Genomic DNA, 17,436 nt, shown 5'->3' on the forward strand with positions numbered 1-17,436 from the left:
AGCATATACGTATTCTCTCTCTCTCTCGCTTGTAAGGCCATCTCCTTCATCTATAAAAGGGGATGTGCTCTCTCCCAACAAAGAGGATTAGTTCACTCACACACACGACGATCGATACATGGGAACTCCAACAAAGAGGACTCTCAAACAATTCAAACAACCAATGATCGATTCACCCTCTGCTAGCTTTAGACACTCTAAAGCTACACAGAGCACACGCTCGAATACTTAGCGCACATAGGAGCTCCCATCACTCTCAGCCCTTCGGACCAGAGTCTGACTAGACCTCTTGCACCCCCATCTTACTCCCTTCCGTTTGTAACCCCACAGCAAACTTCGAGCACCTAGACTCAAGAATAAAATCATCGACCAACTCAAACTAGATGTAGGGCACATTGCCTAAACCAGTATAAACCCTGTGTCATTGAGTGCTAGGCCACATCCGATCACAACGTATGACAAAACTACAAATATTTATGTGTTGGTCACTTTCTGCACCGACAGTGAGCATTTCTCATTTGTGTTATCCATTGAACCAAAGAAGATAGATGAAGCATTGAAGGATGTTGATTGGGCGAATGCTATGCATGAAGAATTGAATAACTTCACAAGAAATCAAGTATGAGAATTAGTAGAGAGACCAAAGGGACACAATGTGATTGGAACCAAATGGGTTTTTAGAAACAAGCAAGATCAAGATAGGATAGTAGTAAGGAATAAAGCAAGATTGGTAGCACAAGAATATACACAAGTTGAAGGTCTTGACTTTGGAGAAACATATGCCCTGGTTGCTAGATTGGAAGCAATTAGAAGATCACTTGTTTCATGGTCATCAAAGAAGCAAAATAGTGTTGCATTATCAACCGCCGAAGTTGAATACATATCCGTCGGTAGTTGTTGTGCACAAATACTTTGGATGAAGGCCACCTTAAATGACTTTGGAATCAAGTTTAAGAAAGTGCCATTGCTATGTGACAATGAGAGTGCAATCAAGTTGACCAACAATCCTGTTCAACATGTAAGAACAAAGCACATTGATGTCCGCCACCATTTCATAAGAGATCACCAATAAAAAGGAGACATTTGCATTGATAGTCTAGGCACTGAAGATCAACTTGCCAATATATTCACCAAGCCATTGGATGAGAAAAGGTTTTGCAAGCTAAGGAATGAGTTGAACATATTGGATTTCTCAAATATGTGTTCATGCACCCCCCACTCATATGACATGCCTCTCCTTCGAGCAATCCAAGGTAAACGTTGATTGGCAAGGCATACATCCTTGCTAAGGACATGTTTAGTGCATCTAGTCATCTCTCACATTAAATAGGCTCATTCAGAAAAATCAAATTATTTTGATGGTTGTATGGTACCACTATTGCTTCTATGATTGATTTGGTCTAATGGTAGCATATGACATGTTTGTGGGCTTGTAAACCTAGTGTTTGATCTAGAAAATGAGCTCTAAGTGTTTAACAAAATATGGTACAAGATAACCCTTATTTGGAGGTGTGAAGAAGCTTATCCTTGGATCAAACCAAGTTAAATATCTTTGGTAAACGATCTAGATTGGACCAAATTTAGGAAAATGATCCTCACCCCATTGAATGACATTAATAATCTCAACATATCTACATTTTTAACCATTGTTGTCATTGATGACAAAGGGAGAAAAAACAAAGATATAAGTGTTAAGGGGAGAAATAGTGTACTAAGATAGTGAAAAGACAACAAGGGGGGAAATTTGACATAGGGGGAGAGATATTGGCAAAGGAAAGGGATCAATTAAAATTTTGAGCGCATAAGTAGGGGGAGCAAGCTCATGAACTTGTATGGTGTATTTGAATGTGCATTTCATATGTTTGCTTGCATGACATAAGTTTTTAAATATCCATGCTTGTGTGGTGTATGCTAGTTGTAGGTTTAAATGATGAAATGAAAAACTAGCATGCATAGGTTAAGTAACTAGACTCATGCTCATATTATGAAAACTAGATCCTTACTTCTAATGTTGATCTCATGGGGTATTCTAGTTTTTGCGTATGTCTAGTTACTAATGGTGCTAAGGATGGTATATTGGTGCACTCCGATTGGTATCACGCTTTAAAGGTCCATCTTTTATACCTTAGCATCATTTGGTAGACATTGTCTCCTATATTTCCTATCTAAGCATATGTGCAAGCTACAATCCAAACTCTTAGCTCATATATAGGGTGAGAAATTGCTACCATACGGGGTTCATGAAACTTGTCCATATGCTTTTAAACATTGTAAAGATGCTTGGGCAAGCAACATAGATTCAATTAAATTTCAATTCATATCTTTGTGTAAGGGTTGTTATCAATTACCAAAAAGGGGGAGATTGAAAGCTCTAGTTTTGTTTTGGTGAATTGATGAAACCCTAAGTGCTAACCTAGTTTATCAAAGTGATTATGAGATAGCTAGCACTACTCCAAGTGGTGAAGCAAATGAAGATCATGACATGATGATGGTGTTGCCATGGTAATGATCAAGTGCTTGGACTTGGAAAAGAAGTAAAAGAAAAACAAGAGGCTCAAGGCAAAGGTATAAGTGGTAGGAGCCTTTTTGTTTCGGTGATCAAGAGACTTAGCGAGTGTGATCACATTTAGGTTCGATAGCTATACTATTAAGAGGGGTGAAACTCGTATCGAAATGTGGTTATCAAAGTGCCACTAGATGCTCTAACTCATTGCATTTGCATTTAGGATCTAGTGGAGCGCTAATGTGGTAGACCCGCCTAATCTAGTGCCTCGAAGGAGTGCTCGTCTTCCATTAGACACTAAGCACTCAGGGGAGAACACCAAATTACTCGGTTCCGTCGGGCACACCCTAGGGGAGAACCCAAAAATCCACATTTTTGCCATTAGGATCATAAATGAGAGAATAAATCTTACATCATTCTTAACCATTTCTTACATCAGTTTACATGTATATCAGAGTATAACATTTATTGTTATAATAGCAGAATGAAATCATATTATCAGAGTTATGAATAATTTAATTGAACAACAGAATATAAACATGTGATCAGAGTTACTGTGGAAATAAGTATCTAATCATGACATGATGAAGTATTGATATATAAACTACGATAACAGATTATGAAACTTTCATTCATGAAAATATTTAGTAAGAGTTATAAATAACAACTACAATCACAGCATAAAGGAAATCCTCTCAGAGCCCACCAGGAGGAATCACACACAAATGTCAGCTCAAGCCTCCACCTATCACCTATAATAGGGGGAATAAAACCCTGAGTACTCAATTGTACTCAGCAAGACTTACCCGATAGAAGGAAAGAAAAGACTCCAAGGATATGCAAGGCTATCTGGCTTGTGGGTTTATTACATTTGCAGGAAGCTTTACTAAGCATGCGTCCTTATATTTGATTTTTATTAATAGCTGCATTGGTTCATTAACTAACCATTCTATGTAAGCACCTATACTACTTTCAAGCAGGTGGTAAGCAATCAGAATTCCTTTTCTTTCCATCTTTCATCTTCTAGTTCTTACTACGGTGCTAGACATGAAACAAGCCGTACCGGATCGCCTGGTGATTCACAAATCAATGCCCCCAGTTGGGTACCCTGAAAACACATGCCCTGCTTGTACCCCAAGCACAGGCAGGACCAACCCATCACCCTCCTGTCCTAGGGTCCTAGGTCCCTATCTAAACTAGGACTCTAAGCCCTCGCCCCTAAGTCTCGGACTTAGTGCGGTGCAAGGACCTCCTCCACCAAAAAGAAACCCTGAGAGTCGGTCCGAAAAGAGCCGGAACCCACGATAAGAGAGCAACAAGTCTTCCAAGCGCCCATACACAAGTATGTGCTCGGAATAATGAATCTGTGACTTGCCTCGATGGCTTATGCAACGACCGATCCTTAACCAACACAGACAGGGAAAGCAGTGTAACTAAGCTATGCCCCGCATCCACGGTGACACGACCTCTTACACTCACCAATACCCAAACCATATCCTTGCTCGGTCACCAATTTCCTTTCCACCATTTATATTTTCCAAGTGATGACAATCCAATAATATATTTCCTATATCTCGTGAGTGATAGGCAATCACTCGACTTCTACCGAAGTCCTATAGCCTAGCAATCTACACGATTCTGTCATACTAGTAAGACTCATAGGATAAAGATGTATATATGCAAGTGGGTTTCATTCAACTCCTTAAAACTGAATGCACAAATATAATTTAAACTACATAAAAGTAGGGGTTATGCACCGGGGCTTGCCTAGGTAAGATATATATTAAAAGTTAGTATCTGCATCTTTAGATCATCTACCATCAGCTGAATAACAAGCCCATTACATCATCTCCTAGAGAGAATACCATTACACCACCTTCAAATTCCCAATCATCCTTCAATTGGTCCGTTGATCCATCATCGTACCTATATGATATGCAATGCAAGAAGTAATTAATCAACTACAACCGTGATTCGTACAATATGATTTACGCCTCTCAAGTTAACGAGCTAGTTCTAACGACAACCGTACTTATCTACATACCCATGTTGTCGAATAAGACGTTATTTCCCAACAAATATTTTAGTTATACAAACCCAAGTTGTTTCTTTGTTTCATTCTATCGATTTAATCATTATTCAAAATATGGCATCATTATCTATTTAGCAAACTAATTATTCTGGAGCTACAAAAATTACAATGAGTACCTAATATTGCTAGAAGCCTACTGTGCAAATTTTAGATTCAATAATATTACCGATTTATCATGGAAATTCCATCAAGTTCATCTTTTCATAATATTAAGTACCTCAAATTAATTATATAGCTTACAAGAATATTATCAAACTATGTAAACAAAATATACTAACAGGTAGATCATGATTTTAGCGACTCAACAAAACTAGGTTCATCATTTTTGGACACCTACATAATTTTATATTGATTTTGCAAGTTTATTTCTGAAACTTAATTAGAAAATATTCATAGAACGAAAGGGCCAGCGGCATCTAAGCGGCCCAGTAGCCCAGAAGGGCGGAGCGCGCGTGGTGGCAGTTCGGCCTAGGCGGTGCGCCCAGCCGGTAGACCAGTGGAGCCAGCAGCCCACCAGGCGCGCGCGGCCTGGGCAAACGTGGCAGAGGTCGGCCCGGCGGGCAGGCATCGGCCCAAGCGTAGGTGGACCCAGCCGGCAGTGTGACCAGGCTGGCCCAACAAGCCGAGCGTGGCCAGTGGCCCAATAAGCTAGCCCACACGACCAGGGTAGGGCAACGACTGCATTTTAGCGATTAGACCCCCGAGTTTTCCTCAAATCACCTCGCAGTATAAACGCACTATTTATGTGAGTCTCGTATTTTACAATAAGAACCTTGTATAACACTTCTTCTTCGATCCATACCCTTCTTCATCTCCAAAAACAAAGCACCAGCACAGAGGAACCAGGCGGCACTACAGTGAGGGCGTGCTGGTGGCGCGGTGGTCGTTCAGGGGCGACACGGGCTCGGGCATGCTCGCACACATGGTGACTACGTGACGAAAACGACCGTGGTCTAGCTGAAGGTGCTCAGAGCAGTGGGCCATGATGCGGCCCTCATGGGAGGTGCGATGGTGGCACAGAAGGGTAGTGCGGCGACCTGCCAAGGCACGCATGCATGGGGAAGGGAAGGGGTGCATGGTCGGCGTTGGTGGCCATGGTGGCTGTGACGCTAGGGGCGTAGCGGGGCTCGACGCGGGGCAAAGGAGATGGAGCTATGATGGAAGCAGAAGGCGCAGTGATGGTGGGCTTGCGCGCACTCATGGTGCAGGACCGGCGATGGACGGTGACCTCGATCTTGGTAGGGACTGCGGAGGGAATGTCGGTGCAGGACGCGTGGGCCTAGGTGGCTCAAGATGCACCTTGGCGGGGTTGATGCCAGTGGGGGTGGCCACCGTCGGCTACGTCCCCACTCGTGCGAGGCCCTAGCCCGAGCAGCGGTGGCATGCGGCGGCTCGGTCATGGCCGCTAGTAGCACCTAGCCCCAGCGCAACGCATAGTAGCCAACGGTCACCAACTAGCCCGGCGCGGCCATGGTCAGCGAGCGGCAGCTCACCTGGCTAGCCAGCTAGAGCGAGCGTGAGCGGGACATAGAAGCAAATGAGGTGGATACGGTGGTGGTGGGCGCATCGGTGAACAACGACGACGAGTTCGGCTCAGAGCTCATTGCCCAGGCTGTGCGTGCTCTGAAGCGAAAAGAGAGAGCGAGAGCTAAGAGAGAGCAGTGCGTGGCAGCAGCAACTCAACCTTTGGCTTAAAGCACACAAGGGCAGCAGCAGCAAGGACGACGCCTTGCCCAACTATCTAGGGGGAGCACGCACATGAGCAGCACAGCGCCATGCGCAGGACAGCAGTGGTAGACCAAGGCAGAGGCATGGGAACACGGTGACTTGAAGCTTTGCTCGCCCACCACAGAGACAGCAGAGGCAGGCAAGGACTAGCGGAGGCAGACAAAACAAGCAAGGCATTTATGGTGCTGCCAGGTGAAGCGACGAAACTGACAGTCAAACGGTGGCCCTTAGCGGGGACGACAGCAACTGAGGCTTGCAACGCAGAGCCACGATGAAAGACAAGATAGTGCATAAATGCTATACAATGAGTACACTATACGCAACACCAAGAAAAGTAAAAGAAGTTGTTGCGCTATCTCTCACCTGTTACGTGCTTTTCAAAATAAACCCGTGAGTATATATATCGTTCTATTTATTAATGGATTTTATTTTTTTATAAAAGTTGCTTTTCATACTTAATCTAATAGAACAAACCATTCGCTAGAATCATCGTTTGACATTCCTAAATATCCATGCAACTTGTCCCCAAATAGTACCCCCGGTGGCTACACAACTCTCTCAGCTCATTCAAAGTCTTCCATTCGCTCTCACTCTTCAGACTTTTAGTGCCATAGGTTTTCCTAATGGGAGTGAGGAAGCAGAGCTTTCCACTCGATTCCACTGATCGAAAGATCGGGAGGGATTTCACAATGTGAGAATGAAATATGCAAAAGAGAGTTCGTTGGTAAATGAATGGCATGGGTGTCCCAGGTTTGCCACAATTGTAGCAACCTCCTTTCTTTTTATTCTACAGTTATTTCTGAGTAATCTATTCCAACTTAGTTTAGTAATATAACTTGGACATTTATTTGAGTCCGCGAAGCTAAGTCACACAGGCTTCACCTACCGCCTCAAGTACGTTTTAAAATAAAAACCCGAGAAACTCATTTTGAATTTTTTTTCTTAGGCCTAAATCATGGAGCTAAACAAGATCGTAACACCAGGGGTGTTATAGCTAACACCCTTGAAAATGTTTGTGAAAATATGCTAACATATGTGCACAAGGTGATACACTTGGTGGTTGGCACATTTGAGCAAGGGTGAAGAAGATAGAGTTGAAAAGGAGTTGGTTGCGCTGGTCACAGAGTGACCAGATGCATCCGATATGGTGACCAGACGCGTCTAGTATTAATGCCTAGACTCTAGCTTAGTGGAGTGACCGGATGCTGAGGAGTTACTGTTCAGTATCTGGTCAATGTGAGTTAGCTCAGTTCAGGTTTGCACAGAAGCGACCGGACACGTCCGGTGTGAACCAGCAACTCTCGGGTTTCAATGCTATAATTGATCGAACTCTGGGAGCATCCGGTCCGGTGTGACCAGATGTATTCGGTCGGCCCAGAGTGGCTCTAGGAGCTCTCTGGACTCAACCGGAAGCTGAGTCTCCTACGTCCGATCCAGTCATCCTAGAGCGGTTCTGGGAGCTCTCTAGACTCGACGGGACGCTAAGTTTCCTATGTTCGGTCATCCACATCGGACATGTCCAGTTGCAGTTGAGTGTGGTACTCATGGCAGCAACGTCTACTTCATTTGAATGGGACACGTGGCGATCAGGCAGCGAACGGACATGTTCGGTCACCGACCGGACACGTCTGTAGTCGGCCCAATAATTAAGCCAACAACGCTATTCGTGGGGGTTCTCTATTTAAGCCCCATGGCTGATTCAAGCTCACACTCTTAGCCATTTGCATTGGCATAACAACTTTGTGAGCTTAGCAAAAGCCCTCCCACTCATCTCCATCATTGATTCATTATCTTTGTGAGATTGGGAGAGAATCCAAGTGCATTGCTTGAGTGTTTGCATCTAGAGGCACTTGGTATTTGTGTTTCGCTATGTGATTCACTTGTTACTCTTGGTGGTAGCCGCCACCTAGATGGCTTGGAGCAGCAAGGATCGTTGAGCGGAGGTTAGTGATTGTCTTCGGCTCCAATCGTGGTGATTATGAGGGGTTCTTGACCTTCCCCCGATGGAGAGCCAAAAGGTACTCTAGTAAATTGCTCATGACTTGTGTGATCCTCATCTTGTGTTGGTTGTGCGGCACCCTATTAAGGGTTTGGCGGGTGATGCCAATCGGCTCGTGAACCTCAAAGTGAGTGAATCGCCACAATGAGGACTAGCTTGCCGGCAAGCAAGTGAACCTTGGTAAAAAAATCATTGTGTCATCATTTGATTCTGAGGTGATTGGTCTTTATTGGTATTCATTATTGTGATTGATTGGTTCATTCCTTGACTCGACGGTATAACCATCTTGCTTACTTTCTCTTTACATTACCGCAAACTAGTTGTCAAGCTCTTTAGTGTAGCTAGTCATGAGAGGTTGTAGTTTGGTTAGTGTGGTTTTTTAGTTAGCCTTTGAGAGCACACTAACTTAGTGTAGGGACATAGCCATTGTGTGAATAGAGACTATATAAACTAGAATTATGGTAGATAATTTGCATTTTAGTAGGCTAGCGCAACACTCGCTTCGCCTCATATTTATCTAACCGGTTTGCTAAGTGTTATTGTAGAAATTTTTAATAGGCTATTCACCCCCTCTAGCCATTAGGATCTTTCACCTGACCCACTCAGAAGCGGACAGGGTCATCTCGACCTTCTCATTCGATCCTAACCTCGAGCCATACCCATAGAATCTCCATAGAGGGGAGGTCAGCGGGCCACCTGAGTCGGTCTCCGAAATGACTCGGGCATCTACCAAGAGGTGGGTTAAAGAGTAGTGAAATACCACATGAGGGCTATGCCGACCTCGTTATGAACGACGGACCCAGATTCCACTCGGACATGCTTGTTAGCGAGCCCATCGAGCGCGACACTCGAGCCATCAAGGCAAGTGACATTAGCTCAACCCCTCTAGTTGCAGAAACCATGGATAGGGTGATGATCACAAAGATGAGCCAACCCTCTACCGAACCCCTATTGTGGGTGGGGGCTCGAGGAAAGTTGGACTCACAAGGAGACCAAATGCACGGTCGTAGAACAACAAACCCCCATAGGGGTCGGAATCAGGAAAGATCTTTTCCGACCCACCAAATCTCATGGCTATACCCCTAAGGGGTCTGATCACGACGAAAGGAAATCGCCGCCCTACTAGGACGTGCCACATGCTACAAGAAGAAGGCCAAGGCCCTCAGAGTCCTCCCATACGAAAAAGCCTCCAAAGGAGTATTCTACTCCTCCGCAGGCTCAGGGCCTATGTCGGGTATCGATATTAGAGATACCCAAAGTAAGAAAGTTAGCACTAGCAAGATGTATTAAAAAGTCTCGCCCAAGGCTGCGTGCTCTATCTTGCCCGACCCCTCGGGTGCGAGCTCTGTCTTGCCTGACTCCAAGGGTGCGGGCTCTGTCTCGCCCGACCCCTTGGGTGTGGGCTTCATCTCGCCCGACCCCTCAGCCACGGGCTCCGTCTCGCCTCACCCCTCAGGTGTCCCTTGAGTGCAGGCTCTGTCTCACCCGCCTCCAAGTGTCGAGTTCATAAACCCGGGGTCCCCAATGGACTCGCTTCCCTACAACACTTGGCCCAGCCGACGACGCAGCGATAGCACGTGCCTGATCCGGCCCAGATACACAATGACAGGCCGAGACCACAATCCGGTTCTCGACTGGCGCCTTCGGCCAGGAGACCTGGTCGGAACCCCAACTGAAAGGCCTGGCCGTGATGAGATCACAGTCCGATTCCAACCCCATTCCTCCGACTGAGGATATGCTGAATCTTTGCTCGCCTCTCTTTCCCGACCGACATGATTGGGGATGACTAGGAAACGACCGACCGGGAACATCTGCTCGGTGCGGGTCCGAGGAGCAGGCAGAGTAAATAAGGTAAGGCGCTCAAGTCAACCGCAATACCGAGGACCGTACCCTGCCATACCCTGTGCACCTGCAGGATGGTGCCACCAGGCTATGATAGACAAACACTATACAAACAAATAGTATTATAGGCGTCGACGTTTGCCGTCCCTGGCGAACACTATGTAGCCTACCAGGTCATGAATAGTAAGGTGGGCGATGGCGTGTCGTACCCGACAGCGTGGGCAACAAGACTAGGTAGCACACGTACGCACTCTCTCTCTCTCTCTCTCTCTTTCTATTTGACTTATAAGGCCACCCCCTTCACCTATAAAAGGAGATGCGCCCTCTCCCTACAAAGGGGCGCTAGACGACTCGAGGACTCGACGACTTGAGGACTCGAACAGTTCAATAGCTCTAGAACTCGACAGCGACACAGAGTATACGCTCCAATACTTAGCGCACGTTAGAGCACCTATCACTCTCTTCCATTCGGTTCAGAGTCCGACCTGGCCTTTAACACCCCCATTCTCATTCCTTACTCGTTTGTAACCCCACAGCAAACTTCGAGCACCTAGGCTCAGAAATAAAGTCATCGACCGACTAAAACTGGATGTAGGGCATGTTGCCTGAACTAGTATAAATCTTGTGTCATTGAATACTAGATCACATCCGATAACAATGCACGATAAAACTATAAATATTTACTTGTTGGCCATATTTTGCACCGACAGGTGGGTTGGTCTTGCTTGTGCCTAGAGTACAAGCGGGGCGTGTGTTTCGGGGTATTCAGCTGGAATACATTGGTTCGTGAATCACCGTGTGATACGGTACGACTTGGCTATGATCTAGCACCGTAGTAAAAACTGGAAGATGAAAGGGAGTGAAGAGATCTGATTGCTCAACTCTTGCTTGAAAGTAGAACATGTGCTTACATAGAATGGTTAGCTAATGAACTAATCATGACCGCTAATAAAACACATGCATAATGATTCACTACTAGTAATGCTTTTCGCAAACAAAAAGAAAACCCAGCAAACCATAAAGCTTATCATATCCTTTGAAGTCGATAAATTATTCTCACTGGTCGGGTAAGTCTTGCGAGTACATTGTGTACTCAGGATTTATTTACCCCTGTTGCTGGTGCAGCTTGAGAAGTGACTGTTGTGTGAATGATTCTTCTAGTGGGCACAGACGGATCCTTGTATCTTATCATTAGATGTTTATTTTAATTTCGCTGTTTAAATTCCGCACTTTGAACTTGGTATTGTAATAATGTATTTTCGAGAACTCTTATTGTATGAAATAGACTAAATATTATAAGCTTGTACTCATTATTGGATCCTGGGTGAAAATGTGGATTGTTCGAGTTCTCCCTTGGGGTGTGCTCGACGAAACTGTCCGATGTAGCTAATTTTCAGGATGCTTAGTGTCTAGTGGAAGACGAGCGTCTCCGAAAATGTGTTATTTCGGACGATTCTGCCACAACAATAATCCTCCTCGGCAAAGTTGTAAAAAATATGGGTGAATTCACAATTAGGTATCAAATAAATGGCAAGAACACCAATATCTTTTTTAAAACTCCAAGCAGAACTATGATTTTTCAAATATAAAGTGCCTCCAAATTTTTTGTGATTCTAAAACCAAAGTATTTTACAAAATAATAGTATATAAAAAACTTAGTCTGATGGGAGGCTTATCCCTTTATCGATAAGCCGACTAGATTAGCTTTGAATAGGGTGGAACCAACTAGTAAACCATTAGTACTCTTTCCGTTCTAAATTGTAGGATTATACTATTTTGATTTTTCTAGTTATATTGTTTTTGTCATGTATCTAGACATAATATGTATCTAGATACGTAGCTTTACTTGTATTAAAAAAAGCTAAAATAACGTAATCTGGAGGGGTGAGCAAATTTGCCTCATGCAAGTTTGTCTAGAATCCAAATAGCTAGTCTCACGTGACTTCTTGCTCCACAAGGTGAAGCAAGACTTAACAAAAAGAACTAATGGTCTGTTTGGTTCGATTGTTAGGTGTGAAATGACACTTTTCAGCCAAACAAAACACGGTATATTTGGAACTTAGGAATTTCATAATAATAGTGCAGGAATGTCATCGAAATTAGTTCATTTTACAGGGAAAAAATACCGAAATAGAAAAAATTCAGGCATTCCCATCAGTTATCACCAGCCCACCGCGAGGCACCGAGCACCCGGCTCATCTACCACTCTACTGTACGCGCGCATGATACACGCCGCTCGCAAAGACCGCCCAACGCTCCCCGCGCCGCACCAGACGACACCCTGGTCGGCGCGTCAGCGAGCCACAAGCCGGCAAACCCACTCGAGCACGCACGGCGGCACGGCATCGCCCACCACCGGCCACGGCCAGACCCAGAGGCAACAGAACCCACGGATTCCGGGCGAGCCAACCAATCCCCCGCTCCTAAATTTCAGTTGTTCTCCTATCAAATATTTAAGCACATATATAAAGTATTAAATATAGATTAATTATGAAATTAATTATATAGTTTACGACTAATTTACGAGACGAATCTTTTAAACCTAATTAGTTCATAATTTGACAATATGATGCTACAATAAACATATGCTAATAACAGATTAATTAGACTTAAAAAATTTATTTCGTGAAATAATAACGAATTATGTAATTTATTTTTTTATTAATATCAAACATCTTATACAACATCCATCCAATATATCTTCTAAATTTTAGTCACCGAATCTGAACACGACCTAAACCCAATCGGTTCCCCTCCGCCCCTATCCCGTCCCGTCTCGCCCTAGCCGTCTCCATCCCACCACCTCCCCCCGTCCGTCCGGCCGGCCGCGCCGCGCCGTGCGCGACCCAATCCACCACGCCAGTTCCCTCCCGTCCCGTCTCGTTCTCGTCGCACCTCGCCCCGCCCGCCCGCCCGCAGAGAGAGGGGGCGCGCCCGCTCGATCCGTGCGCGCCAGCCAGCGCCATGGCCTCGGACCAACAGGCCCTCCCGGTCCCGGTCCCCGTCCCCGTCCCGCCCAACCCTAACTCGACCGCACCAGCCGACCCGACCCCGCCCTCGGCCTCCGCCGCGCGCAAGCTCCCCATCAAGCGCCGCTCCCCGCGGCCGTCGTCCTCGCCCCCATCCTCCTCCTCACCGGTCTCCTCCGACCCGCTCCGCGCGCCCGCGCCCGGCGGCGGCGGCGGCGGATCCGACCAGCAGCAGCCGCCCTTCAAGTTCCAACGCATCTGGTCCGAGTCCGACGAGCTCCGCTTCCTGCAGGGCCTCCTCGGCTGCGGCGCGCAGGGCCTCGTCTTCCCGCGCGACCTCAACGTCTTCTACGACCGCTTCTCCGAGTCCATGCCCCAGCCCTACACCCGCGCCCAGCTCTCCGAGAAGCTCCGCCGCCTCAAGAACAAGTTCCGCAGCATGTCTGCGCGCGTCGCGGGGGGCCTAGACCCGGCTCGCCTCGCGCCGCACGACCGCGACGTGCTCCACCTCTGCTCCAGGCTGTGGGACCCTGCCAACGCCGCCACGTCGCCCTTCGCGGCCAGCGCCGGAACGTCCGGGAACAAGCGCCGCCGCGCCAACCCGCGGGGCACGCCGCTCCCTCCCCCAGATGCGTCTGGGGATAGCAACTCCCATGACTACAATGGGATTGGCTCCTCTGCTCCCGGCTTGTTTCCGGATGGTTCCAATGGCGAGGATATGTTTTACCTTGAGCAAGAAAGCGGGCACCTCGGTGGTCATGAAGGTGCTGCTCTGGTAGCAGATAGCCGATTCGGTGTTATTGTGCAGGAGCAGCCTGAGGCCGTGGTTAATCTCCCGAATGGGAACAATGGAATTGGCAATGAGATGAATGTGGAGTGTAAAATGGTGGTGCCGTGCAGCAATGAGCATCGAATAGCAAATGCTGTCCTAGATGTGTTTGAGGAATGCCTGAGGGAGGCAAAGAGTAACGGGATTATCAATGGTGTCAATGTGGATGGGAGAGCTGAGGAAAGTGAGCTCTCCAAGCGGTGGAAAGCGCACAGGATGGATGAGCTTGATGTCTTAAGCCGGAGGCTGAGGTTGCTTGTTGAGTATGCTGCAGCGGCTGGGCAGTGAAGCAGAGATTTTGGTGGTTTTGGTGATGTGCCTCACACCCTTTGCCCCATTTGTATAGAAGCTAGGTTATTGTGCTATGCTTTGTAATGCCTTCCTCAGCTGGACCCTTGCCTTTAGAAAGCCTACTATATTTGCCTATGTACCCTCGAGTTTAATAATTTGAGCATAATAATCTATGCTTTTAGCACTGTTATTCGCATGGCTTCCTGCTGTTGATATAGATGATAGCTCTGTTAATGTAGCTTCACGCTTTCATATTCCATTTTCCAATTAGAAGCTGTTGTACTTGTAACTCGTTAGCAGTGAGAGAATAATATTATGTTTCCTAGTTAACCACTTGTTATCTCTTAATGCTTCTCTTATAGCTTCAGTACAATGTCTACATTCAGCCTGCTACGCTGAGCATGAATTATTTGCAAGCCATTGCTCCCTTGTTCGCAGCACATCAACGCTTCCACCCTACCATGCCCACCCGCAGCGCCCGCCGGCTCCAATTGCTTCCCCTCACTCCGACTGCCTGCAGCCGCCTTCCGCCCTTCCCTCCGGGCTCAACAGAGCTCAGCCAGAGGACGATGGAGCTGCTTGGGCTGGCAGATAGGAGTGGTGGGATAGCGCCCTTCCCTTTTCTCCTGGTGGCGGCATGTGGGAGCAAGCTCCAAGGAGGTGACAGTCTCCTCTGCGCGATGCTGCCAGGGCTGGTCTCCTCCTTTCAGGCAATACAAGGTTTTGGTTGTGTGGGCTCTAGTGTCACCGTGGCGTTGGCCCTAGGAATCCATGGAGGAATAGGTGTGGCATCACCTAGCGTGGGCAGTGGTGCCGGAGAGGCAAGATCATCGCCACCTCCATCTCTGTCCATTTCGCTGGTATGGCGGTATCTCTAACCCGTTGTGGTGCAGGCTGCTGCTGCCACCACTGTGATTGTTTTGTTTCCATCCAATTAGTTTTGTTCTCTCTGTTTTGTTCAGACTCATTTATGCTGTGATAGGAAGAGGCAGGCCGCACGTGTGGCTTGGTAGCTATCCAGAATGAGATGCTGGAGCGTGAGACGTCCCTGACATAACATTGGGAGCAGAACAGAAACCGTGGACATCGCTGCCACCTGAGGTGAGAGTATGTTCAGTTTGGCACCTGAGGTGAGAGTATGTTCAGTTTGGCAGTGTTCACTTTAATTAGATCCATATTGCACTCGAAGTTTCAATCTGTTTCTTGGAATGGATGGGATTATTGCAGCTGTGGACTTGGGTTGGGAGTTCAACCGTTCAAGTATGTGCTACCAGTGTTAGTTTGTTTGATCAAGTACACTAGCCTTGAGAGTCAAGCTCCATAGAGCCAATGTAGAAGGATACAATGCATGTTCTACTGATTAAGATTAAGACCGCAGGCACTTGTATGTTTCTATATGTAATCAACCATGAAATGTGTGATAATTGTACTGGTAGGAGTACCATGCAAATGCATTCACTGGCTGAGTGCTATGGTTGAGACCAATATCAAATTTTTGTACATGCAAAAGGTGAAAATAATGACATGTTCATTTCAGAATTGGAGTTTTAATTGTTTTTTCATACAATGTTTACAGTATATATATGTGAAAGCCAATATTTTAGATCATGAAAGGAAAAAGTAGCATTCCACTGTTCATTGTTGATTAAACAATAATTTGTACAAGTAGTAAGATATGTCAATCTAACTTAGCACATCTGCACTGTTGGCAATGGACTTTAAGCGCCTATCTAAACACAAAAATTTTGACAGTTTTCGTAAAGGAGCAAGTACAGCATAGCAGAATTTTGCCCCTCGTGCTCTGAGGAAACATATCAAGAAAATTGAGAAGAAATGCAATTTGTCCCATGACTACAATGTGATTATCTCCTCTGCTCCCAGCTTGTTTTCAGATGGTTCCAGTGCCGAATATGTTCTACCTTGAGCAGGAAAGCAGGCAACTGGGCGATCATGAAGGTACAACTCTTATAGCACACATCAGATTTGGTGTTGCAGGAGCAGCCTTAGACCATGGCTGCTCTGCCCAATCGGAACAATGGAATTGACAATGAGATGAATGTGGACTGCAAAATGGTGGTGCCATGCAGCAATGGCACCGAATGGCAAATGCTGTGCTGGATGTGTTTGAGGAGTGCCTGAGGGAGGCAAAGGTTAACAGGATTATCAATGGAGGCGATGTGGATAGAGGTGCTGAGGAAAGCGAGCTTGCCAAGCAGTGGAGAGTGCAAATGATGGATGATCTTGACGACTTGAAGTCTTAAGCCGGGGGAAGCCGTAGGCTGAGGTTGCTCGGCGAGGATGGATGATCTTGATGTCTTAAGCCGGAGGCTGAGGTTGCTCGTTGTCTAGTCGAGGATGCTGCAGGGGCTGGGCAATGAAGCAGAGTTTTTGGTTATGTGCTGTCACCCTTTGGCCATATGTTACTATATATAGAAGTTAGGCCTTCTTTAGTTGGGTGAAGTTTGGGATTTTGGCTACTATAGCACTTTCGTTTTTATTTAACAATTAGTATTCAATCATGGACTAATTAGGCTCAAAACGCCCGTTTCGCGATTTTCAACCAAACTGTGCAATTAGTTTTTTTTTGTCTACATTTAATGCTCCATGCACGTATCGCAAGATTCGATGTTGAAAGGATCAAGATGCCCAAGAGGGGGTGAATTGGGCTAATTCTAAATTTTTTTGCAATAATCAAATCCTACGGATAGCCCAATTAACCCCTTGTGCCTAGAAAAGTGTTTCTATCAAATCAACGCACAAAAGACTTGCAACCTATGGTCCAAACTTACTCTAGCATAGCAATTCTATGAATGTAAAGACAAGTATTGAATTGCTCAAAGTAAATACTTAAAGTAAATGCTCAAAGTAAATGGAGAGAGGAACGCGGCGATGTTTTGCCGAGGTATCGGAGAGTCGTCACTCTCCACTAGTCCTCGTTGGAGCACCCGCGCAAGGGTGTAGCTCCCCTTGATCCGCGCAAGGATCAAATGCTCTCTACGGGTTGATTCTTCGACACTCCGTCGCGGCGAATCACCCAAAACCGCTCACAACTTGAGTTGGGTCACCCACAAGCTCCGCCGGGTGATCACCAAGCTCCCAATCACCACCAAGCCGTCTAGGTGATGGCGATCACCAAGAGTAACAAGCACGAACTCTCACTTGACCACGCGAAGCCTAATGAGA

General features: G+C 46.2%; 1 protein-coding gene across 3 annotated transcripts; it reads left to right on the forward strand.

Moving 5' to 3' along the window:
- Positions 1 to 13,003: 13,003 nt before the first annotated feature.
- LOC136538214 (probable transcription factor At4g00390) lies at positions 13,004 to 16,784 on the forward strand. Of its 3 annotated transcripts, none has more exons than XM_066530203.1 (2): positions 13,004 to 15,383; positions 15,481 to 16,784. In XM_066530203.1, the coding sequence occupies exon 1, from the start codon at positions 13,129 to 13,131 to the stop codon at positions 14,248 to 14,250; it is 1,122 nt and encodes a 373-aa protein (XP_066386300.1). In that variant the 5' UTR covers positions 13,004 to 13,128; the 3' UTR covers positions 14,251 to 15,383; positions 15,481 to 16,784. The 3 variants fall into 3 exon arrangements, with proteins under 3 accessions (XP_066386300.1, XP_066386301.1, XP_066386299.1); XM_066530204.1 differs by having other exon boundaries at positions 13,004 to 15,354; XM_066530202.1 differs by having other exon boundaries at positions 13,004 to 15,113; positions 15,236 to 16,784.
- Positions 16,785 to 17,436: the final 652 nt, after the last annotated feature.

Source organism: Miscanthus floridulus, chromosome 2 (genome assembly GCF_019320115.1).
Source record: "Miscanthus floridulus cultivar M001 chromosome 2, ASM1932011v1, whole genome shotgun sequence".
Taxonomy (NCBI): Eukaryota; Viridiplantae; Streptophyta; class Magnoliopsida; order Poales; family Poaceae; genus Miscanthus; species Miscanthus floridulus.

Excerpts from the sequence above, each read along its gene's own strand:
- LOC136538214 (XM_066530203.1), top strand. The coding sequence starts at position 13,129 with ATGGCCTCGGACCAACAGGCCCTCCCGGTCCCGGTCCCCGTCCCCGTC.